At 39.2% G+C, this 25,928-nt stretch overlaps 1 protein-coding gene across 1 annotated transcript; it reads right to left on the reverse strand.

The window, feature by feature from the left end:
* Positions 1–6,478: 6,478 nt before the first annotated feature.
* On the reverse strand, positions 6,479–12,024 carry LOC121441065 (histidine-rich glycoprotein-like). Its single transcript, XM_041642197.1, has 3 exons — positions 12,006–12,024; positions 6,730–7,191; positions 6,479–6,609 (listed from the first exon to the last, which is right to left on the reverse strand). The coding sequence occupies exons 1-3, from the start codon at positions 12,022–12,024 to the stop codon at positions 6,479–6,481; spliced, it is 612 nt and encodes a 203-aa protein (XP_041498131.1).
* Positions 12,025–25,928: the final 13,904 nt, after the last annotated feature.

Raw genomic sequence — 25,928 nt, forward strand, 5'->3', positions numbered from 1 at the left:
AGGGAGCCCCTCTAGGGTCAAGTCTCTTGCCAACCCTAAACTGCAGTGCCCCATTTTTTAATTGGGTTAATTAGCATTTTAAAGTCTAGTTTCTTGAGTTCTCTATATATTTTGGAGATCAGACCTTTGTCTGTTGAGGGGTTGGTGAAGATCTTCTCCCAGTCAGTAGGTTGCCTTTGTGTCTTAGTGACAGTGTCCTTTGCTTTGCAGAAGCTTCTCAGTTTTAGTAGGTCCCATTTATTCAATGTTGCTCTTAATGTCTGTGCTTCTGGGGTTATACATAGGAAGCAATCTCCTGTGCCCATCTGTTGTAGGGTATTTCCCACTTTCTCTTCTATCCTTTTCAGTGTGTTCGGGCTGATATTGAGGTCTTTAATCCATTTGGACTTGAGTTTTGTGCACGGTGAAAGATGTGGGTCTATTTTCATTCTTCTACAGGTTGACATCCAGTTGTGCCAGCACCATTTTTGAAGATGCTTTCTTTCTTCCATTGTATACTTTTAGCTCCTTTATCAAAAATGAGGTGTTCATAGGTTTGTGGGTTAAAATCCGGGTCTTCTATACGATTCCATTGGTCGACTTCTCTGTTTTTATGCCAGTACCACACTGTTTTCATTACTGTAGCTCTGTAATAGAGTTTGAAGTCAGGGATGGTAATGCCTCCAGAAGATCCTTTATTGTATAGGATTGTTTTGGCTATCCTGGGTTTTTTATTTTTCCATATAAAGTTGATTATTGTCCTCTCCAGATCTGTGAAGAATTTTGATGGGATCTTGATGGGGATTGCATTGAATCTATAAATTGCCTTAGGTAGAATTGCCATTTTTACTATGTTGATCCTCCCAATCCAAGAGCAAGGTAGATCCATCCATTTTTTGGTATCCTCTTCAATTTCTTTCTTCAATGCCTTAAAGTTCTTGTCAAATAGATCTTTCACTTCCTTGGTTAGATTTACCCCAAGATATTTAATGCTGTTTGTGGCTATCGTGAATGGTGAAGCTTCTCTGATTTCCGTCTCTGCTTCCCTATCCTTTGTGTATAAGAGGGCGACTGATTTTTTGGAGTTGATCTTGTATCCTGCCACATTACTAAAGCTGTTTATCAGCTGTAAAAGTTCTTTGGTGGAGTTTTGGGGGTAGCTTATGAACACTATCATATCATCTGCGAATAACGAAAGTTTAACTTCTTCCTTTCCAATTCGAATCCCCTTGATCCCATTATGTTGTCTTATTGCTATTGCTAGAACTTCAAGTACTATATTGAAGAGGTATGGAGAGAGTGGACATCCTTGTCGTGTTCCTGAGTTAAGCGGGATGGCTTTGAGTTTCTCTCCGTTTAATTTGATGTTAGCTGTCGGCTTGCTGTATATAGCTTTTATTATATTTAGGTATGACCCTTGTATCCCTAATCTCTCCAAGACTTTTAACATAAATGGATGTTGAATTTTGTCGAATGCTTTTTCAGCATCTAATGAAATGATCATATGGTTTTTTATTTCAGTTTATTTATATGCTGGATTACATTGATAGATTTTCGTATGTTGAACCAGCCCTGCATCTCAGGAATGAAGCGTACTTGGTCATAATGGATAATTTTCCTCATGTGTTCTTGGATTCGATTTGCCAGTATTTTGTTGAGGATTTTTGCGTCGATGTTCATGAGTGAGATTGGCCTGTAATTCTCTTTCCTGGTTGAGTCTTTGTGTGGTTTTGGTATCAGAGTAACTGTAGCTTCATAAAAGGAATTAGGTAATGATCCTTCTGTTTCTATATTGTGGAATACATTAAGGAGTATGGGTATTAGCTCTTCTTGGAAGTTCTGGTAGAATTCCGCATTGAAACCATCTGGTCCTGGGCTTTTTTTGGTAGGGAGGTTTTTGATAACAGCTTCTAATTCTTCGCGACCAACAGGTCTGTTTAGATTGTTCACCTGGTCCTGGTGTAACTTTGGTATATGGTATTTATCTAAAAAAGTGTCCATTTCTTTTACATTTTCCAGTTTTGTGTTATACAGGCTTTTGTAATATGATCTGATGATTCTCTGAATTTCCTCTGTGTCTGTGGTTATGTCCCCCTTTTCATTTCTGATCTTATTAATTTGCGTATTCTCTCTCTGTCGTTTGATTAGTTTGGATAGTGGTTTATCAATCTTGTTGATTTTCTCCAGGAACCAGCTTTTTGTTTCATTGATTCTTTGGATTGTTTTCTGTGTTTCTATTTTGTTGATTTCAGCCCTCAGTTTGATTATTTCCAATCTTCTACTCCTCCTTGGTGAGTCTGCTTCTTTTTTTTCTAGAGCTTTCAGGTGGGCTGTTAAGTCTTCAAAATGTGCTTTCTCTGTTTTAAGTGGGCACTTGGTGCGATGAACTTTCCTCTTAGCACTGCTTTCATAGTGTCCCATAAGTTCTAGTATGTTGTTTCTTTATTTTCATTGAATTCAAGGAAGACTTTAATTTCTTTCTTTATTTCTTCCTTAATCCAGGTATGGTTCAGAAGTTGACTGTTCAGTTTCCATGAGTTTGTAGGCTTTCTGGGGGTAGCATTGTTGTTGAATTCTAACTTTAATCCATGGTGATCTGATAAGACACAGGTGGTTACTAATATTTTTTTGTAACTGTGTAAGTTAGCTTTGTTACCGAGTATGTGGTCAATTTTCAAGAAGGTTCCATGAGCTGCAGAGAAGAAGGTATATTCTTTCCTCTTCGGGTGGAATAATCTATAGATGTCTGTTAAGTCCATTTGCTTCATTACCTCCATTAATTCTCTAATTTCTCTGTTAGGTTTCTGTTTGATTGACCTGTCCATTGGTGAGAGAGGAGTGTTGAAGTCTCCTACTTTTAGTGTGTGTGGTTTGATGGCTGCCTTGAGTTTTAGTAATGTTTCTTTTACATACGTGGGCGCTTTTATATTCGGGGCATAGATATTCAGGATTGAGACTGCATCCTGATGAATTGTTCCTGTTATGAGTATAAAATGTCCCTCTCCATCTCTTCTGATTGATTTAAGTTTGAAGTCAACTTTGTTAGAAATTAGTATGGCCACACCTGCTTGTTTCTTAGGTCCATTTGCTTGATAAGCCTTTTCCCAGCCCTTTACTCTGAGTAGGTGCCTGTCTTTGTGGTTGAGGTGTGTTTCTTGTAGACAGCAGAACATTGGATCCTGTTTTCGTATCTAATCCCTTAGCCTGTGCCTTTTTATAGGTGAGTTGAGCCCATTGATATTAAGTGATATTAATGACCAGTGGTTGTTAACTCCGGTCACTTTTTTAGTAGTAGGGTTTGTGTGTTTCCCTTCTTTGAGTTGCGCTGGTGAAAGGTCTCTAGATGACTGAGTTATTGTGGGCATTGTTGGACTCCTTGGTTAGTGATTTTCCTTCTATAATTTTCTGTAAGGCTGGATTTGTGGCTACGTATTGTTTGAATTTGTTTTTATCCTGGAAAATTTTGTTTTCTCCATTTATAGTGAACGAAAGTTTGGCTGGATATAGTAGTCTGGGCTTGCATCCATGATCTCTTAGTTTTTGCAGTACATCTATCCAGGACCTTCTGGCTTTCATGGTTTCCATAGAGAAGTCAGGTGTAAGTCTGATAGGTTTACCTTTATAAGTAACTTGGCCTTTTTCCTTTGCGGCTCTTAATATTCTTTCTTTATTCTGTATATTTTGTGTTTTGATTATTATATGGCGAGGGGATGTTTTTTTTTTTGATCCAGCCTATTTGGTGTTCTGTATGCTTCTTGAACCTTCATAGGTACCTCTTTCTTCAGGTTGGGAAAGTTTTCTTCTATAATTTTATTAAGTATATTTTCTGTACCGTTGAGCTGCACTTCTTCTCCTTCTACTCCAATTATTCTTAGGTTTGGTCTTTTTATTGTGTCCCAAATTTCCTGAATGTTTTGTGATGAGAATTTGTTGGTTTTGCTGTTTTCTTTGATCAGTGTGTTTATTTTCCCTATGGTATCTTCAGTGTCTGATAGTCTCTCTTCTATCTCTTGTAATCTGTTGTTAGTACTTGTTTCTGTCATTCCTGTTCGTTTACCCAGATTTTCCATCTCCATTCTTCCCTCGGTTTGTGCTTTCTTCATTGCTTCCATTTCATTCTTCGTGTCTTGAACCGCTTCCCTGACCTGTTTGATTGCTTTTTCTTGTTTCTCTTGGTTTTCTTGCGTGTCTTTGAGCAATTTATTCATTTCTTCTACCTTTTTGTTTGTAATCTCTAATTGTTTATGGCAGTTTTTCACCTCCTGTTTAAGGTCCTCTATTATTTTCATATAGTTCACTTTTGAGTCGATTTCTTCTATTTCTTCAGGAGTAGGGTGTACAATTCTTCTTATTTCGGGATCCCTGGTTTCTGGTGGTGTCATGTTGCCTTTCAGATTGTTGGAGGAATTCTTGTATTGGCGCCTTCCCATCTCTTCCTTCAAATGGAGCCAGGAGAGGCCTGGTCTCTTGGTCCAGTCTTTGCTGTGATTGACTCTCAGGGTATATCTCTTCAGTGTAGAAGCAGGAACCGTTCCCGTCCAGATGGGATTCCTCAGCAACCGTCCTGATGGGATTCCTCAGCAACTAAACAGGGCCGCTGGTAGCCCAATGATCCAGGGCCAACAGGATGAATGGAGCAAGTGGGGGGGTGGGGGGGTGGTATCCAGGAGCGCGCAGGAAGCCTGGCGCCGGAGCTGAAGGTGCCCGGCTCCCTTACAGGGGACCCTGAGGCCTGCCCGGCAGGCAGGCACTCACTGCTCTGGGTGGGTCGCCTTAGTTTAGGAGCTTAAGACTGTAGTTGAGCACTGGTCCTAGCATACAGCAGGGCAGGGTTGGGGAGGGGTGCTGGGGGTGCTGGGTCGTGCGAAAGAAAGACAGCCCTGCAGAAGGAGCTGGGGGAGGGGGTTTGTGCTCTCTTCTGGGACAGCCGCCCCTGGATAGCACACACTCACCCGTCCTGATGGGATTCCTCAGCAACTAAACAGGGCCGCTGGTAGCCCAATGATCCAGGGCCAACAGGATGAATGGAGCAAGTGCTCCACATATTGTTTTAAGAAAGGTTTCTCCCTGATATTTGGACTTGTCTTTTCTTGGCTAGTCTGGAAGCCAGCAAGCCTCAGTGACCAGTATTGTCTCTCCCCAGTTCAGTAACTACCACAACTAGGACATCTGGTGTGGATGCAAGGGCTCTACTGCTAAGTTATTTCTCCAGCCCTCTAGTTAACATTTTTAAGGAGAACATTACAAATTAATTCTCTTTATGATACTGAAATGTAAAATAGTCAGTTATTAGCTATATGCTACATCTAGGAAAATAGACGAAATTAGGAAATATACCAAGTGAGGTAACCCAGACCCAGAAAGACAAATGCTGCATGTTCTCTCTTTTTCGGGGGTCCTCTGAATCATTAGATGAGAATATATGATCTGAAGTAACCTCGGAAACCAGGAAAGAACAATAGTGGGAGGAGGAGGCACTCTAGAGTCGTGCAGAGTAGGACACTATGGCTGTGAAGGGGAAAATCACAAACTAGGTTGGGGATTTAACTGGAAAGCGTGGAGGAAATATAGAGGAAAAAGGATGGAACAATAATTAACACTAAGAATGCTTAACAAAGTCATAAGAGTAATTTTGTTTCATGTACTTAAAATACACATAAACATATGTACTTAAACATACGTATGTAGTTTGTGCCATTTTAAGTTCCAATGCTCCCCACAAGGATCATAGACAACCTAACAAAAGCCTAGTGCTAGGAATGGGAAATATCCCTTTCAATTGTTGCTACTGAGAGTAGAAGAGACTCCCAAAACAATGTGGGCTATTGCTGTTGCTTTTGTTTGCCTTGCATAACTTGAAGGTATGACCCTGCTGAAGACAGCACACATGTTAGACAGTGGACATGGAGGAACTAAGCTGCTCAAAGACATATTTGCCGGGCGGCGGTTGTGGCTCAGAGGTAAATCACTTGCCTAACATATACCAGGTTTGGGGCATGATTTCTAACAACAAGAAAGAGACACAGACATACACACAGAGAGATTACTGTCTGCTAAAGACTCTTAGGACTCCTTAGGAAGGAGAAAAAGGAAGGAAACAAATTTGTTACCATTAGTTATATCTTATTGATTTTACATAATTTGTCAGTACATTACCTTGCCTACAAGTTTGAAAGATGCAAAAGAACTAGATACTAAGTGAACATATTTTGGTTATTGAGTAGGCTTCGTAGGAAAGGTCAGAAACTGGGAAACAAACTTAGGTAACTGCATGTGCATGACTCTTGATACCCTGAGAAATATAACTGGAATAGTCTGAATTGGAACAATTTCTGAATTAGGAAAAGACATATTTAGCTAATAAGACAGAGAAATAGAAAACATGCTTATACATTTCCATATCATTCAAAACACTGTACTAACATTGATAACATACTGATTACCTGTCAATTTCAGAGTCAGAGTCTGATGATGTTTGGATTCTTTCAACTCTTCCAGTTCAACCACGATATCTCTCTTCATGACTGCGAGATCTCCATGTACGGTTGTTATGAGCTCTCCCTGAATGGTCATGATTAACTCTCCCAGCATGGTTGTGATGAGCTAGCCCTGTATAGTTAGGATGAGCTCCCACTCTGTGGCCATGATGAGCTAGTTCCATGTGTCTAACAGAAGCTCTCTCAGGACGGTTGTAAGGAATCAGCCTTGTGCAGTTAAGATGAGCTCTCCTTCTATGGTCATGGTGAGCTAGTCCTGCAGGGCTAAGTTGAGCTCTTTCTGCATGGTCTTGATGAGCTATACCTGAGTGGCTAGGATGAGCTCTTCCTGTGTGGCCAAGATGAAACCTACCTGAATGGTCATGATGAGATCTACCTGAATGGTCACGATAGTGTCTATCTGAGTGGTCATGATGAGGTCTACCTGAGTGGTCATGATGGCGTCCATCTGAGTGTTTATGAGGGGGTCTAACTGAGTGGTCATGATGGCGTCCATCTGAGTGTTCATGATGGGGTCTAACTGAGCGGTCATGATGTGGTCTATCTGAGTTGACAGGAGTGCTCCTGACATGGCTATAAGATCTTCTGGAGGGGTGGCCATGAGATCTGCTAATGTGGCGGACATGAGATTGGGAGTGGCCATGAAATCTCCCAAAGGAAACTTGATTTCTTTCTATTTGTGGATGTCTCTCTTCTGATTGGTTTCTATTCCACCCTGATCGAAATTCACTGTTGTCATATCTTATCTACAAACTAGCCCAAATACATAATACATATGAAACAGATAGTCCATGATTTGATTAAGTCATAAGGATATTGTTCACAACCCTTGTTTCTCTCCTTCATTACTTTTCCTATCCCTCCCTCCCCCCTTTATTTCTTTGAGACAGAGTCTCACTATATAGTATATAGTATAGGTTAGCCTGGAAGTTGAGATTCTCATGAATACTTCAATAGGCTTGTACCACCACACCTAGCTTCTCGAAACCATTTCTATCAGTGGCTTTCTCCCAGAATTATACTATGACTCATTTTATATACTATTTTCCAGATGCAACTTAAAGACCGAAGTCTCATGTACCATGTCACTTGCACAAAGATGATTAACAAATGTAACATAAAAATATGGAAAATTAGGTGTCTTGTGATTTTTAATAAGAAACAAACTATGTGACTTTATAATTGAGGAGATAGATTGGGGGGGGGGGGAGCAGTCAGGATCTTATTCTGGCCAGGAACTCACTATGTATCCAAGCATAACCTCAAATTTCTGAAACTCCTGCTTTCACCTCAAGTGCTCTGATTAAAGATATGTGCCACAACATCTGGTATTATGTGGTACTGAGGATTGAACCCAGATCTTTATGCATGCTAAGGCAAATATTCTACCAACTGAAGTACTTCCACAGCCCCAAGAGCAATAGAGTATTTAATAATGTTCTTAAAACAACTTCTTAAGATCAAAGAAGAGCATTACAAATTATTCTGTTATTTCCCTGTCCAGGGATCATTCAAAACTACCTTTTAATACAAAAAAATACCTAATTTTAAGGAGAAAAACCATATCAAATGGGAAGTATGCTCTAAAGGAAGCAAAGTGTTGGCTTGATGCAGTGTAAGCAAACTGATCTGGTAATAATTCAGCTTTTCTACCAAAATGGCTGTAGAGTGAAACACCATAAAAGAAAATAATGAAAACGTTGACAAATGTCTAGGATGTCCAAAAGAGTAAATGAATAACATAATATGAACTGTGACAAGAAAGCAAGCTTTAAACTAGCGTATGTTGCTTAGTAAGGAAAATATCCTTATATCTGGCATTACTGTGTCCTGCTATTACACTGTTAAATACTGGAAGTAACTGCTAAATATGAGGAAGGTGCTAGTACAAAGAATATTATATATACACAACTTGAATAAAATAAAAGTATGAAAAAATCCGCTGATTTTTCTGAAGGCTAAATCCATAGCCACTCCCCAGTATTTCTATTGAAAACATGAATAAGTACAGTAGGTAGAATACACATGCTACTTTTTTCATTTTAAGTGACTAGTGTTGGGAGAACAGTAGGTCATCATGAAAAACAGGATTGGGGCACATCTCCTGAAGACCCTTTTAACAGAATTTTCAATATTTTCATTAATGTTGATGTAAGGAATATTTTCTGTGCTGGGGTTATAGCTCAGTGGTACAATGCATGTTAAGTATGAGCAGGGCTATCATTTCCAACTGTTGTATTCCTAAGAAATTATTTATATCAAGTTAGGTACTATAAGATTCCTAAATTTAAAAAAAGAAATACTGTTACAAAAGAGTAAATACTTAAGAAAAGAAATAATCATAAAGGTGTTATATATATATATATATAAAACTTCTACTATATATATGTATATATAGTTGTGTATATGTGTCTGTGGTATGTGTGGGTATATGTGCTATGGTGTGCATGTGAAAGTCAGAAGCCAATTTTGTATTAGCCTACTTTTTCCTTCCACTTCTACAACGGTCCTAAAGATTCAACTGGGTTGGATAGGCTTGTGTGGCAAGTACCTTTACCATAATCTTTCCTATTTACAAGCACAAACCTATCACAAATAATTATATAGACAAGGTGTGGTAAGATTATGCCTATAATCCTAGCACTTGAAAGGCTGATGTCACATATGTGTCTCTCCACAAAGGCCAGAAAAGGCATCAAAACCCTTGGAGCTGGAATAACAAGATGGTGTGAGCCACCTGATATTGGTACTCAGAATTGAATTTGGGTTCTCTGGAAGAGCAGCAAGGGCTCTTAACCACAGAGACATCTTTCTAGTCTTGATTTCTGGTTTACACATTCAATTTTTAAGTCTATTTTTACACTGTAACTATACAAAATTGTAGGAGAGACAAACAGTGGTGGCATACACCTTTAATCCCAGCACTCGAGAGACAGAGGCAGGTGGATCAATGTGATTTTGAGGCTACAGAGCAAGTGTCAGGACAGGCTCCAAAGATACACAGAGAAACCCTGTCTCAAAAAAAAGGTTGAAGATAAATTTAGAATGATTATGTAGGATAGATAAACGACACAGTCACCAACAATCTATTTTTTACATTTTTATAAATTCAAAATTCCTAATGAAAATTGAAAATAAAAATAAAATGTTTATTGAAATAGTTGCAGTGATAACAGATTAACTAAAAACATAATATTTAAATTAAATATAGGGTAGTATGAAAAAATATTAAGAAGAAATCCCTGTTATCACCAAAATTTAAAACTATCTTATTATAAAATATGTTAGTTGGGTATAGTGTTTAGAATAAGAGTGGCCCCCATAGGTTCATATATTTAAATGCTTGGTCTGTAGTTATTGGAACTGCTTGGAAAGTGTCTTTGTTAGTGTTTCTATTGCTGTGGAGAGACACCATGATCACAGCAACTCAGGAAAAACATTTAATTGGTGACTGGCTTACAGTTCAGAGGTCAACCATTGTCATCATGGTGGGAAGCATGGTGACACACAGGAAGACATGGTGCTGATAGAAGAAGCCTAGAGTTCTACAACTGGATTGGCAGACAGCAAGAAGAGAGAATCATATTGGGCTTGAACATCTGAAACCTTAAAAAGCCTATCGCATGACACTCTTTCTCTAACAATGTCACAGCTCCTAATAGTGCCACTTCCCATGAGCTCATGGGAGTCATTTTTATTCAAACCACCTCAGGAAGAAATAGGAGGCATTGCCTTGTTGAAGATGTGTCACCTCGGGGTGGGGGCTTTGAGGTTTCAAAAGTCAATGCTATTCCCAGTTAGCTTGCTCGCTCTCGTGTTCTCTCTCTCTCTCTCTCTCTCTCTCTCTCTCTCTCTCTCTCTCTCTCTCTCTCTCTCTCTCTCTCTCTCTCTCTCTCTGTTTGTGGATGAGACATAAACTCTTTCTGCTATCCCTCTGGAACCGTGAGCTCATGGTGTTTTGTTACAGGAACAGAAAAGTAATTAAGACACTCAACATGTGTGTGGTCCCAGGACTCTGAGAACTGAGGCAGGAGAACCATTACAAGTTCTTTGTCAGCTTAGTTTGTCATATATAGCAAGACCTTGTCTCAAAACAAGCACACACAAGCACACATTTAAAAATGAACAATATTACATTTCAGACTCTTGATTTCTGTTACCTTTGGTGTTGACTTACCAGATGAAGTGGAGGCTGATTTTCTGAAAGTCTTTGTCCAAAAAAATTCATGTTTCTTCCCCTACCACCGCTTCTGAATCCTGCATATTATTTTGACAAAAATTATTTTCTGTATTTACCTCAGTGAATTCAGCAGCTTTCAGAATGAGTTTTTATACAACATTCTTTCAACACCCTCACAGTGTCTGATTTTCTCACTGAATTCCACAACCACTTTTGCCCATCTTATCTAAACTTACTACTTAGAAGGGGCAATCATCATTTTACACACTATTTAAGATTTGATTGTATATAGCACCAAAGTTGATACATATTTGGTTGTATATGGTACAAAATTGGAATTAATTCAAATAAATTGCCAGCATAAAAAGAGAGATGGGAAACTGATGCTTTTTATTAATCATATCAATATTTGTTTCAATTATCTGCTTTGGAAATAGAGATAGCTTAGGAAATATTTATAAAATATGATCTGGGAATATAGCTCAGTTGACAGACTGCTTTCTTAGCATGCACAAAATCGCTGTTTGATATCTAACACAACATAAAACTCAGTGTGCTAACCCATATCTGTAGTATTGGCACTTGACAGGTAGTATTGGCACTTGACAGGTCGAGGCAGGAAAATCAGAAGTTTAACGTTATCCTTGGATACACAGTGAGTGGGAAGCTAGCCTACAGTACATACAATCCTATCTCAGAAAAACAACTTAACTAAAAAAATAAAAATCTCTGAAAAGCTTATGAAGGTCAATTTTAGGTTTTATTGGGAAATACAAGAGAACAGACTTTCTTACCTGTCTTAGCTGTACTGCCCCTACAAAAACTAATCTCTCTCTTTCTCATTAGAGAATGAGCCCCTGAAAGATTCATATGAGGACTACAATAGATTTGGGTAAGCTTTTACAGGCTTGCAATATGTATGGTGTTAAGATGATGCTTAACTGTTGAATAAACCAGAGAGACCCTTAATTGTTGAAAATACATCTTTACAGTGACAATCTGTACAGCATTTTTATACTAAAATATGTTCAGTGCTCCAAACAAGGCTCTTAAGGCTCTAGGAGACAGTCTTCATATTCTACCTCATTCTCTTTACCCGTTGACATTCCTTTGTAACAAAATGTGGCTGCTAGAGTGGTTAGCTTATTGATCACGTTTTTTTTTATTTTAATTAATAAAATTTCAGGTCTCCTGTAGCTTAACATCCCTGTATCGCCTCCTAAAAGTGGAACAACTAGGTGAATCTAAAACAGTTATTGCCTTCATTGTTAATTTTCACCCTGTTCTCCATTAGTAAAGTAACTCATCAATTAAACATTTCTTTCATTTGATCTGGAATAAATTCTTACCAATCCCGTACAAGTCCATTTCTGAAAGAAATAAAACATGTAACGCAACATATTAGAACACTGAAAGTTCTAGAATCCGCATGTTACTTTTTACCATGTGTGCTTTTTGAAAATGTACTTTACCTCCCTCCTGGAGATACCTATGGATAAGGACTCGCTCTCTGGAGTTTAGTCTATGTGTGTCATTCTGCCCATTGTATTCCTTTTCAGTGTTAGCGGCTTCAAGATGTCTACAGAATCTAATTTCATCTGCACCAGAAATTACAGGAAAATGGAAAAAATCATATGACAATAACTTGTTCTTAGTCAAAAAACTACAGCAAAGTTCACAGTATTTCAGAACATATAGAACAACTGTTAACCCTTAAAAAACTCTAACACTAAAATAGCAATAAATTTGGAAAAACCACAGCAACTGCTAACAGAATTACAGGCAGTTGTGAAGCACCTAGCTTCCATGTGGGAACTAAGATCTGGTCCTTGGAAAGAGCAAGCACTCTTAATAAAGAAAGTTAGACCTTTCTTCAAAAATTAATTCTTTGAGCATTTCATACAATCTATTTTGACCATATTCACCCTCTTCCCATGACTCCTCCCAGAACCACCTCCCATTTCCTCCCCTAGTGGTGTAGGAGGTCCTACTACACCCTAGCAACTCAACTTTGAGTCCTCCTATTTTTAAAATGCATCAACTCCAATCTGAGCTGCCCATATATATGTATGTAGCAATCTGCTTGAGTGGGAGTGACATGCTAGGGCTATACCCTTGAAGAAAACTGACTTCCCTCCCGAAGCAGCTATCAATTGCCAATAGAAATTACCCATCTCTCCTCAACATGCTGGGAATTCATCTAGTCTGAGGTACTGTGCATGCTGTCACAATCATTTCTCAAACTCCACAAGACACAGCAAGTTCTAAAAGGAGCCTCATTGAGACTCAGGAAATAAATTACTCAGAAAGTCCTTGAAATTGACCAAACAGATGTATAAGGCCCTCTCACCCAGTGTTATATAAACAGTAGGGACTGCTGGAGACCTGGACTAGATAAGCATAGCTACTGTGAAGCTGTTGAGCTGCCTGCAAGATGGCAATGGGCCCCAGAGTCCCGGCATTCCTGAACTGTCACTGATATTAGAATGGGATTTCCATGATGCAGATGATTTTGAGACATTCCTTCTTCTGTGAGTAATCTCTCATTCATACTTTAATTAGTAACCCCAATAAGCTTACTGGTTCATCAAACTGAACTTCAGTGGTATCTTTATTTTAGTCTGTTGTTGGTTCCCTATATGTGGGGACTATGTTCATGTTTTCCCAGGATTAGGTCACACAGCAATGCATGTGTGTGTAGGTGTACATGTGTGGAGGTCAGAGGACATCCTCATGTGTCTGCCTCACCTTTCACCTTTTTTGAGATAGGGTCTGTTATTTGTTGTGTATGCCAGCCTAGCAGGCCCTTGGAGCTTCTTGGGATTTCTCAGTTTCTGCCTCTCACGTAGCTGTGATTATAGATGTGGGCTATTATACAGAGACATATGTGGATAATGGACATTAATTAACCTATGTTCTTAAGCTGGCAAGGCAAATGTTCTATCCATGGAGTCATCTCCCCAGATATTTTTTTTTCTGTTTGTTTGAGAAAAGTTTTTGTTATGTAGGCCAAGCTGGTCTCAAAGAGCACTAAACTTATCCCAAACTCTTTAATATTGGGGTTATAGACATGTGCCACCACTCTCAGAAAGTTTCTTTAATTAATATAAAAGCTTTTCCACCAAACAGATTCATGACTTCATTTACAGGCATACAAATAAATGAGCAAAAGGCTTTCATGTTATAGTAGTTCAATAGAGAGAACATTTAAACAAGTGCTTTCACCTAGTATTATTTTAGTTTCAGAGAAATTGCATCATTCCTAAGTAAATGCCACTGTAAGACAATTATATGTATTTTCTTGAACAAAACAAGTTAGACATGAGATAATACTTTGTAGTCTGTCACCTACACACTCAGAAAGAGAACACTGACATAGTTAAAGGTTCTCCGTGGTGTTATTTGCCCCAGACAACTTAAGATATCTGATGTTTCAATCAAAATGCTCTCCAACTCAAACTACTCCCTTTAAATTGGAAGTAAAAAATACAAAATTGCTCCCCCAAATATTATGTAATTAAATCTGTTTACTTTTCACCTCACCCATAACTTTATAAAAGACAAGTTCAGTCTTCATGATACCAAGTCAACACAAAAGTAACTCCAGAACTTTAAAAATCCTTTTCTTTTGAATATGTAATACATAGATTTATTTTTCTATCAGCTTGGCCTAATTTCAAGTAATCCTTAAATCCCTAATACTATGAATGAGCAAATACCAAAGCAAGAGTTGAAAATAATAGTGAAGCCATGGAAGAAAAAGTCCACATTTTAAATGGGATGAAATTTTTTCCCCAGCAGAATATTTTTATTGGTTATTTAGGAATTTTATTCAATGCACCCTGATAACATTTGAGTTCCATTTCTCTAAGTTCCACCCCCCTACTTAGTGCCCCCCCCCACAAAAAATACACCACATCCCATATACTCGTTGGAGCATGGCCAAGCTCCCAGTGGCCAACCCTTTAAAGATAACTTAATCCTTCCCCACCACACCTCAGCCAGAAGCCCTCAACTGTGCCAAGTTATACTTCAGCAGCTTTATCACATATTTTAAGGATTCTTTTCAATGTATTCCTGTCTAGATTGTTTCTTTATCTTTTTTGGGGGGTGGTTGCCACAAAAGCCTTCATTGTCTATTATTTTCAATTATGAGCTTATAGTCTTTGATACTACTGCAAAAGAATGTTTCTTGCCCATAAAAGCCAAGGCAGCAGGGATCACAAACTTCCACATGGCCTCTGGTGGCAGCATGGAACAAGGACACCAATATGGTCTATGGTGTCTGCACAGAGCAAAGATTCCAACATGGCCTTCGGTGGTAACATGGACCATGATCATCAACATATTCTTATAGACAGCAGCACCACACTGCCTGAGGTCATGTTGATGTATGTGGTCTGTACTACTGATTAAGGCCAGGCCAATGCCACTGGTCTATGTGCCACTGATATGTGCTTTTAATATGAGCATCTGGGATATTCATTTCCAACAGGATAACAGCTGCAGTCTGTATTCAACAAATGGTTAGATGGTTCATATCCACAGCTTGGCTAACAGCATCAAGATGTTTTGACTCATACTAATTAGTCTAGAAGAGCGAAGGCAGATACATATGCTGTGGGAGCTCCTTCAGCCAATAGCCTTTAAAATACCAGCCCACTTGGGTGTGGTCTCTTATACTATAAATGCAGCTGTAAGCCTGCATTCTCTCTCTCTTGCTTCCAGCTGTTAGACTCTGTTCCTGTTCCCTTTTTGTGCAGAAGACTGTGATCTAAGACAGTGACCTGTGCCTCTCCCCTAAATAAATAACCCTTTATTGTACGTAATTCTGAACTAGTGTAGGATTATTTTGTATCTTCTGTCACCATACATACTCTGAAGTCCACCCAAATATACAATAGACAGACCCTCTTGATTTGATAACAGCTTATATTGTCACTTATTTATCCTTAATCTAAGGCTGTATACCACTTTGGGATAGTAAAAGGTGATAAGATTTATGTTTTCTTAAAAAAATTTACTGTTTTCACTTAATTTAGAGCTTTAAGCAACAGAACTGGCTTTGCTATAAAATATGTAATATCAGCTTAGCTCTCTCTGGAGTGTGTACGTGTGTGTGCGTGTGTGTACATATGTGTGTGTGTTGTAAAGGCCTGGGGTTCATGTCTGGTGTTATCCTCGAAAAGTTTCTCAATCAAATTGGAGCTCACCAATTTGGCTACACTGAATATCCAGAAAGCCCCATGATCCTCCTGTATTGGTGTGGGAGAATTGTCTGTATTCTGTCAATCATGTTTTAAATTAACGCTGATTGACCAGGCAGGAAGTATAGGTGGGGCGATGAGAACAGGAGAATTCTAGGAAGGAGGAAGCCCATTCCTCCCAGTCCTGCCAAGACCACCAAAGAAGCAGGATGTGACCTACCCCACTGAAAAAGGTACTGAGCCATGTGGCTAAAGTAGATAAGAATAATGGGTTAATATAAGCTACAAGAGCTAATAAGAAGCCTGAGCTAATGGGCCAGTTTATCATTAATACAGACTTTCTGTGTAATTATTTTGGGGCTAAGCTAGCTGGACACCTGGGGCGACAAGCAGGTCCTCATGTTACACTGTATGTATCCTCCCCATACCAGAGCAAAGATTACAGGTACACCATAATATCCAGTTATTTTTTTTTATGTGTGTGTTGGTAATCTAAAATCAGGTCCTTAGGCATGTGTGATAAGCACTTTACTAACTGACCATTCTCTTAAGCTGCTGGACTCTGTCTCAATCTATACATCACATGTTAAAAAGAAATTGAATTTCCTCTAGTATTTTTCCATTTTTGTTTTATTTACTTCACTAATTTCAGGTGAAGAAGTCACTTATGTCAGGGAAGACACACATACAGTATAGAAGGAAACACATCCATAGAGGAAAAAAAGGCACGTCCCATAAAAAAAAAAAAAAACAGCAGTATGCCTGGCAGTGGTGGCACACACTTTTAATCCAAACACTTGGGAAGCAGAGGCAGGTAGATCTCTGAGTTTGAGGCCAGCCTGGTCTACAAGAGCTAGTTCCAGGACAGGTACCAAAAACTACAGGGAAACCCTGTCTCAAAAATCCAAAAAAAAAAAGAAAGAAAGAAAGAAAGAAAGAAAGAAAGAAAGAAAGAAAGAAAGAAAGAAAGAAAGAAAGAAAGAAAGAAAGAAAGAAAGGAAAACAGTGGTATGTCTGGACAATCTATCACAAACAGAAATAAAAATCTTGGAAAGACAGAAAGAAGGACATGAAAATATTAGGCTTGAAAGAACTTTTTAAAAGTTTGTTTCATTTATACCATCTCCTATATCCCCTTTCCTGAAATGAGACTAAAATACACAGTTAGCCAAAGTGTAGAGAGTCTGAGAATCACCCTGAATTTGGAATGGAAATACCAAGTGGGAAAAACTAAACTTTCCATCACACTACCAGGTTTATCAATACATGCTAGTACTACTAGCAATTGGAAAGCAGAGAAAGGAGAATCAGGTATTAGGAGACAACCCTGGCTATAAAGGGGAATTGAGACTACTGTGGACTACATAAAAGCCATCCTCAAGAAACAAGCAAGGAAAACAAAACAAACAAAAATGAAAGAAATAGCCAATCCTAACCAAATCCAAGTGGGGAAGTGATATGACAAAGGTAGCTTATGAGAAAATTGGAACATAAATCCCTTGAAGATTCAAACGTCATGCTAATGTACCATTATAACAGGGCTGGAAAAGGATTGCAATTTCTCCATCAAATCCCTGGCTAGTCTTCAAAGTTGTAACTACGGGGTGGGGGTGGGGGTGCTTTCTTCCAGGGAAAGCCTTTAAATCTACATATGCTTATGTACTGGCTTTTGTTACAATTTAGAGATGTTGTAACAGTCATCTGCAAAGAAAACAGAGCTCACCCAGGCTCAAAGTATAAATAGAACTATCTGTTTTTACAAACTCCTGGCACCTATTCCTTCTTTACTTATTTATTTGATATGGGGCAAGCAGTGGACCAGATGTTACCAATAGAGTATTGAGGAGCCTTATTCAGGACAAAGGGCCCAAACCTTGAGATTTTTCTTGGCAAATCTGCCACACTGATAGAAGCTAGGCACACTTCAACAGCTGCAAGGACACATCTGAGGTCCTAGGTGTCTCCCAACTTCTGGTGTTAGCTGTTTATAAACCACACCTCAGTGGCAAAAGAAAAAAGGACTTTGGCTTTGGAGACTCATCTGCTCATGTTTTAAGAGCATTAGGTTTGCAATCATTCATTAAAAAAATTCTTCTTGCAGATCCTGCCTAATTTTCATTTGTCATTTGGTTCTCTTCTAATTTGTGAAAGTTACAAGACTTCTTGAAATCGTTTGTTAAAAGAGGTGGCTGTCCTTTGGCACCCACTTGTAAAGAGGTTTCAGAGAAATCTGGTATATCTTCTTTCTTGTCATTTGGAGGTTCTTTTGAGCCATTTGATTGTGACTGAAAGAAAGATTTGCATTGTATTCCTGTCATTTTGGGAGGGGATTCTTTGGAGTTTTGGGGTTCTTTTCCTTCGGTAATTTGTCTGAGAGTAAAATCTTGTTTCTAGTAGAGAATGGAGTCAAATATATATATATATATATATATATATATATATATATATATTTGTTTCTGATTTACAATGTAAGGCAGGGACACTTGCCTGACAAGATGTGACTGTCAGGATGCCCGATCCCTAGGGAAAAATTACTTACAGGAGGTTGAGAGATATTTCTATTATATGAACTCTCCTGGTGCAGGAGAGTTGTCTATATTCTGTCAATCATGTTATAAATAAACGCTGATTGGCCAGGCAGGGAAATATAGGTGGGAAAACCAGACAGGAAGTAGAAATGATGTAATGAGAACAGGAGAATTCTGGGAAGGAGGAAGTTGATTCCTCCCACTCCTGCCAAAATCACCTATGCAGCAGGATGTGATCTGCCCCACTGAAAAAACGTACTGAGCCACATGGCTAACATAGATCAGAAAAATGGGTTAATCAAGATGTGAGAGTTAGCCAGTGAGAGGCTAGAGCTAATGGGCCAATCAGGTTATAATTTATGGAGACCTATGTGTGATTTTCTTTGGGGCTAAACAGTTGTGGGGTACTGGGTGGGACAGAAACACAAACAAACAAGCCAGCCCCTCATGTTACAGATTGACACCCTCGTGGATAACTTCATCCACAAAAAGCCTGAGAAAGCTTGGGAAAGACTAGAGTCAAGCATTTTGGTTTTCAGCCCTATCAGGAAAAAGCTGTCTGGTTTAAAATGCCCGCTTTCTGGGCCTTCCTACCAGGGAAAACTCTGACTCTTTCAAGCAGGCAGTCTGGACTATGGAGCTATCGACACATTGTTGCAGCTTGCTTCCTGGCAAGGACCTTGAAATGCCATAGGAGCTTTTCAGTGTTGCTTACACACTGTTGGAGCTTGATTCCTGGCAAGGACCTTAAAATGCAATAGAGTTGTGGCAAAAAACTTCTCCGTATTCCTTAGCAAATTAAAGACCCATGTGGTCAGAAAGAGTAAAGAGAGATTCAAAGAGTAAGAAAACCTCTAAATGGTTTACAGTGTGCTAAAAATATATACAGGATAAAGGTTAAAATTCTAAGAAAGACGAAAGAAAGAAAGAAAGAAAGAAAGAAAGAAAGAAAGAAAGAAAGAAAGAAAGAAAGAAAGAAAGAAAGAAAGAAAGAAAGAAAGAAAGAAAGAAAGAAAGAAAGAAAGCCTGGGAGGCAGAGACAGACGGATCTCTTTGAGTTCAAGGATAGCCTGGTTTACAGAGGGAATTTCAGGACAAAGATACACAGAAACCCTGTCTCAAAAGCCAAAAGTTAAAAGTAAATATAAAAGAAATAGAACTTAAAATAAAGCCACATAAAGATGGAAAATACACAGAGAATCTTGATACTGTATGTTATTATGCTCTCTTTGAATTGTTTGAATGCTAAGGAAGGAGCAACCACTACTAAAAGATATTTGCTGATAAATGCTGCCAAATTAATCCAAGATAGGTATTTTGAAAATACCTTGGCTTCAAAATTAAAGTCAGAAGGTATGTTACTTTGGAGAAGAGATTTTGCTTTTGTTTGCCACCTCCCCCACCCCCAGCCTGTAAGTGTGTCTATGAAAATATGCATGTGCACAGAGGCCAGAGATCAACTTCAGTTGTTTTCCTCCATTGTTTATCATTTTATTAAAAAAACAAAACAAAAACAAGGTCTCTAATTGAACCTGGAGCTTTTCATAAACCAGCCTGCCTCCATGTTAGGCTTCAAAGCTACCTTACAGTAAAGACAATTTAGATTCATTCCTTTTATGATTAAATTTGCTTCTCAAGGACTGAGCTATGTCCCCTAGTCACCTGCAACCTTAACTGTTCTGTACTGCTTATTCCAGGAAACCTCAACTATGCCATTGTTTCAAAAGGTTATTATGACTACATATTGTTATGAACAACTTGTCATTGTTATAATTATGCTGGCCTGCCCCGTCACCTGGGTACCCCGTCCCTTTAAGAGACAAACTCTGCCCACTCTGAATATCCCCCTTCCTGCCAAGGCAAGCTGGTCTCCAATGTCTCTTCCTTTCTCTCTCATTGTCCATTCTTCTTCTGAAGAGGCAGCCTCTGACTCCCTTCCCTCCCTTTTCTTCCCTCTTTGTCCCCTTCTCTTTCTCTTTCTCCCATACCCTCTTACCCTTATACCCTCCCAATACCCACTAAATAAAATCTCCATACTCAATCTCTCTCTACATGGCATACCTGTCTGTCTGTCTCCCTTCCAACTGGGGTCTCCCTCCCACCATGGAACCTGCCAGGGTCACCAGATCCATAAATAATAACAATCATAACCACCTGTTTTTTGTTTTGTTTGTTAAGACAGGGTTTCTCGGTGTAACAGCCCTGGCTGTCCTGGAACTAACTCTTGTAGATCAGGCTGGCCTCAAACTCACAGAGTTCCGTCTGCCTTTGCCTCCCAAGTGCTGGGATTAAAGGCGTGCACCACCACCACCACCCAACATAACCATCTGTTTTCATGTCCACCTTGCAAACTTGTCTTTGTTTCAGAAGGTTATTATTACCAACTTGATATGTTTATTTTCTGCTTCTGTAACCCTATTTGCCCCCCCCCCAATCCCCAATTTGGAAACCCCCATCTTCTGACCTATAAAAATTCTTATCTCACTCATGTCCAATGCTGATATTTTGAATACAGATATTAGGGAGAGAAATCCCACGTATATGAATAAAATAAGCTTGTTTTAATTAATTTGGCCTTGATGGCTTATGTTGGTAGTCTTTCTACTTGAATCTGTGGGACTACCACTTTAAAAGACGGTAGGAGAAGCTTGAAAGTGAACTCCAGAATTCTCCCAGTTTTATGGTTTCAGGTTTACATTGGCACATGTAACCTTTTACATAGGTGCCAGGGATCTGAACTCGGGTCCTCATGCTTGCATGACAAAGAGTTTACTGTTGGAGCCATCCTCTAGTTTCAGCTTTTCATCCTAAAACCCTGTGATCTGCATAGCAGTATTGCATCTTTGCTATTATGTGCATCAAATAGAATTCTGAATATCACCCTAGAAATGTAATTCAGCATTTATATTATTTTTATGGGCGAGATTCTTTGTACCTTTAACAGCTGGCACAAAATGAGCTACTAGAACATAACAACCCATTTCCCAGCTGTAAATTGCCTACATGAGATTAAGTACCAACTGAATAACACAGAAAATAAATGCTCAAGAGCAGCAGAGAAAAGGCAGACTGCTGTTCACTGCAGCAGCTGCAAATGCAGAAGCATGTGGGAGGCACAGCATTTGAATGAGGGGAAAGATCTGGGCACTTTAGGAAAGACAAACAACCTCAGGAAGAAGATTAGCCTGGCTAAAACAAAAGATAAAAGCCCGAGAGTAGAGGTGGATAGGGTGGCGGGAGTCATAAAAATAAGGAATATCCTAACCCCCCCCCCAAAAAAAAACCCTAAGTGTCAGTAATGGCTAGAAACTATGGCACAAATAATATTACGAACAGGGATGTGTTTGTAGGGATGAACATCTTATATAATGCATATCACAGAATCATGTTAATTGACCAAATAGCACTTACTAAGAGTATTGAGTTTGATAATATGTGTAGAAACTGATGAATATTTTAAATAATTATGCAATTAATTTAGACCAAAACTTCAGTTATTCGAAAGGAACCCACCATTTTTTCTCCCACTTTTTGGTGTATGTGTTCATGCTGTGTGAGTTATGCATGCATGTGTGTTTGTGTATACATGTGGATTTTGGAGTCAGAGGTTGATGTTATGGTCCTCATTGATTGCTCTCTACATTACCTCCTAAGTGCTGGGATCACAAGTCTATTCTACCATGCCTGATTTATGCTGTTCTGGGAATGGAACCTAGGGATTAAAAAATGTCAAGTATGTACTCTATGAGCAAAGCTATGAGCTCAGCCCTGCCTTTTCTCCCTCCTCTTTAACTGTGAGAAAGTATTCTACTATGTAGATCAGGAAAGACATGACTTCACAATTCTCTTGCCACAGCCTCCAGAGAAGCAGGGGTAACATGAATGTGACACCACACTCAGTCACACTTTATCCGAGGATTGCCTGTAACTCATAATTTTACTGTTCCAGGCTCATTACATTCATGTGTCACATGTCTAGCTGTATATTATCTTTATAATTTTGTGAAGTTGGGATTTACCTGAGAGTCTCATCATGCTCACCAAAAATTCAACGTCTCCCAAAGCTCAACCTAGCCTGCATCCATTAATGCTATGTCTGTTTACATTACATAAGCTAAGTACTTGCAATTTCCTAAATATTTTGTATCATATTCACGGATGATCCAGGTATGGTTGTTAATATCTTGGTGCCCCCTGGGAACCTGGAAGTTACCTCTGTGTATGGCAAGCAATTCCCTGGGTGTACACAGGTACAAAGGTCCCTTTAAGAGACAAGCTCTGCCTACTTCCAATATCTCTCTCTTCCTGTCATTCTTCTGAAGAGGCAGGTCTCTATGTCTCTCTCCTTTTAAGTTCTGTCTGTATGGTGTATTCTGTCACCCATCACAAAGGTCCCTCTCACACTGTATCATAACAATGGTGCCATGAGAAACTCAGCAGGCTCTCCTTTGCAGCTGAGGAGAACTGGAGGTCCTAGAACCCTTCAATGTGGTCACTTTTCCAACTGGGGATTGCTGTAATTCTATACCCAACACTGGCAAAAACAGGAGTAAATGTATGACCTATGACCACGCTTCCACGAGTGAGGATTCACCTCTAGGCTTGCCTTCAGGCTTCACTCAGGGACCCATTACTGGGCACCCACACTCTCGGGGACTCAGAGCCCCCTGACCCCTGCCTTTGTGCTCTACAGACTGCAAAGGCATTCTGTGCCAATCATGTTCAGTTCTCTCTTGGTCTCTGGGATGCTGGAGGCTATAGGCTTAGGATCTTCTCTACCTCACTCACAGAAAATGACCCCCCTTCAGATATCAAACCACATAGCGGCTTATTGGTACCCTACATTTTGTCAGTGATTTGGAAGTTGGGAGTGCAGCCTCTGTTTTTTTTTTTTCCTCATTCTTCTGTTTGTCCTTTCCCACTGCCACCTTCATAGAGCTCTGGCTCACTGTTGGCAGCATATGCTGGGGAGGTTTTCTGTCTACTTCATGTGTGAATGGTGTTGCCACACAGAGGTGATTCTGACTGTTTCAAATATATGTTTTAGATATTCTGTGTATCTGTCTAGTTATTTGGGTCTGTTTAAAATTTGCATACTGCCTTGAAACACCTGAGCAGGTGCCACTTTCACTAAGGGCAGGTCAGATTATCTAACTGCCATCTTTGCTTGGGTGACCCCGTGACGGCTGCCTGCTACCTGCTAGCTCTCCCAGCTTGCAGGGACCCCACCCACCTGCCCACTTCACCTGCAGTAGATCTGTTTCCTCCCACCTGCTAGGAATCTGTGACTTTTCTCCACTTTCGTTTTCTCTCTCTCTTAACGTTTTGAGTGCATGTAAGTTAGCTTTAACTCTGCATGTGTATCTCATTTGCAACTTAAATTCAACTGTGCATATATGAAACTCTGTTCACTGTATCTCCTTCTAGACTAAGGAAGAAATAAGTTTCAAACACGTTAAATTGTTATGTACTTTGAAATGATGATAAAATATGGCTAGATCTGTTACAACATACTGTCTATGTGATTCAATCCTGTTTTAAAATTTATTCTACATACTGATAAAACTTAAGGCTATAAAGATCTATTTCAAATTAACAAAAGCTAACATAGAGATTTACACTATCCAGCCTTTCCCGTAAGCTGTTCTTCTCTATTGTAAGTTTTTACTGCTAAGTTTCTATTGCAAAATTTTTCTTTACTTCTTTGTCCTTCACAATTATAAATCTCACCTGTTAAGCTAAAGCCAGTTACAGTCAAGCTGGAGGACTCTGGGAAAAACATTCCTCCATAACCTCTCAACTTGGATCCAACACTTCAGGCAGATCCTATACTATAGTCATAACTCATATATACTCAATAGATAGCCCTCAAATGCTCAAGAGATCTAAGTAATATGGCGCTCAAATGTTTAATTAAAAAGGCTTTTCATAACTGGTAGACAGGTTGGCTTCTGGCAGCAACCCCTACTTCCTCCAAAGAAGATGAATAGGCACAAAAGAACGTCCATCAGTAACTTGTTTCATCAAGTGAGAGTGCTAGCCACTGAGCAAACCTGTCTTTCACCTCAACTGCTGCAAAGACCTCTCCAGATCATGGACAACAGGACACTGAGGTATCAACTGCCCAGGACAAAGTAGGTTGCTCTTCCTAAAAACTCCAAATCCACAGGATCTTCTGAAGTCTGTCAGGCCCCACACTGCTAGCTGTAAGATGAAATGTTGCCCTGAAGCCCCTGCCCTCAATGACCATGGAGTACCCTAGGGAATGACTGCCCAGGTAGCCAATCCAGACCTTGTCATTTTTAAATCTATTGAGTTAAAATTTTAAATTTTATTCTCCTCAGGATCTCTGATACAGTTTGACAGCTGGGAGGTTTGCCAGTTTAAAAGGAACAACTTCACAAAACAGATTTCAGCAGAACTTCTTACCATGTTTAAATAAAAAGTGTTTTAAGATACAAAGCTCAAGATGCGAGGATGTTTTAGGCTCTAAGAAGGTGTTCAGGGTATGCAAATGCAAGTTATTAAGGTCTGTACACGCATGTTATAAAGGTCTGAGGATACAAATGTTTAAGAGTACTAGAAAGTGACTTAAGGTATGCAAATGCAAGTTCTGAGGTCTGAGGATAAAAAGATTAAGTGATGACAAAGGCAAATGATTGGAGACATTTAAAGGAATAAAGCATGTTCCAGATTTCTGTTATATTAGGACTCTAAGGGTCCATAGTCTTAACATTAATCAACCAACCCCTTTCCTTCCTTCCCCCATCCTCCTCTCCTTTCAATAAAACTCTACACTTAAGTTCTGTCTGTATGATGTATTCTGTCACCCAGTGCAGTAGTCCCTCTTGTGCCACACCATAACATAAAAATAGTGGTGCACAGCTGGGATGTCAGCACTTGTTAGAGGCAGAAAAATCAGGAACTCATGGTCATCCTGGCTACACTGGGAGTCTGAGGCCAGTGTGGACCAAATGAGACCTTTCCTAAGGAATTAAGCTTAATGAATAAAAACAATTACTCCATGAAACAAACATGGCATGAAGGCTCATATCTATACTCTTAACACTTAGAAGGTTGAGCCAGGGGCTAGAATATAGGAGGTACTGAATTGAATTCTCAGCAAACACATAGTGGCTCACAACTATTTATAAAGGGATTTGATGCCCTCTTCTGGCATGCAGGAATACATGCAGATAGAGAACTCATACATAAAATAAAATTACATTAAAAACTACATTAATAAGTATTTTTTTAAAAAAAAATAAGAAGATTGGGGCAGGAGGCTTGACTTTTGATGCCAGCCTGGGCTTCATGGTAACTTTCAGGACAGCCTGATTCACACAATATAATTAAGGACATTCCTAGCTACAGGGTGAAACCTTGCCTCAGAAACAGAAGAAAAATAAATAAATCCAGCAATGTTTAAATTTATGTGTAAGATAAAATGTAATAGGATATGGTATCCACTTTCACAAATTAGAAATGTACCATGAAACTAAAAGAAAAAAATTAAAATGTATTTCCTGAAAGTAAG

This window comes from Microtus oregoni, unplaced genomic scaffold, assembly GCF_018167655.1.
Source record: "Microtus oregoni isolate MIOR12 unplaced genomic scaffold, Mior012 000073F_001, whole genome shotgun sequence".
NCBI classification, from domain to species: Eukaryota; Metazoa; Chordata; class Mammalia; order Rodentia; family Cricetidae; genus Microtus; species Microtus oregoni.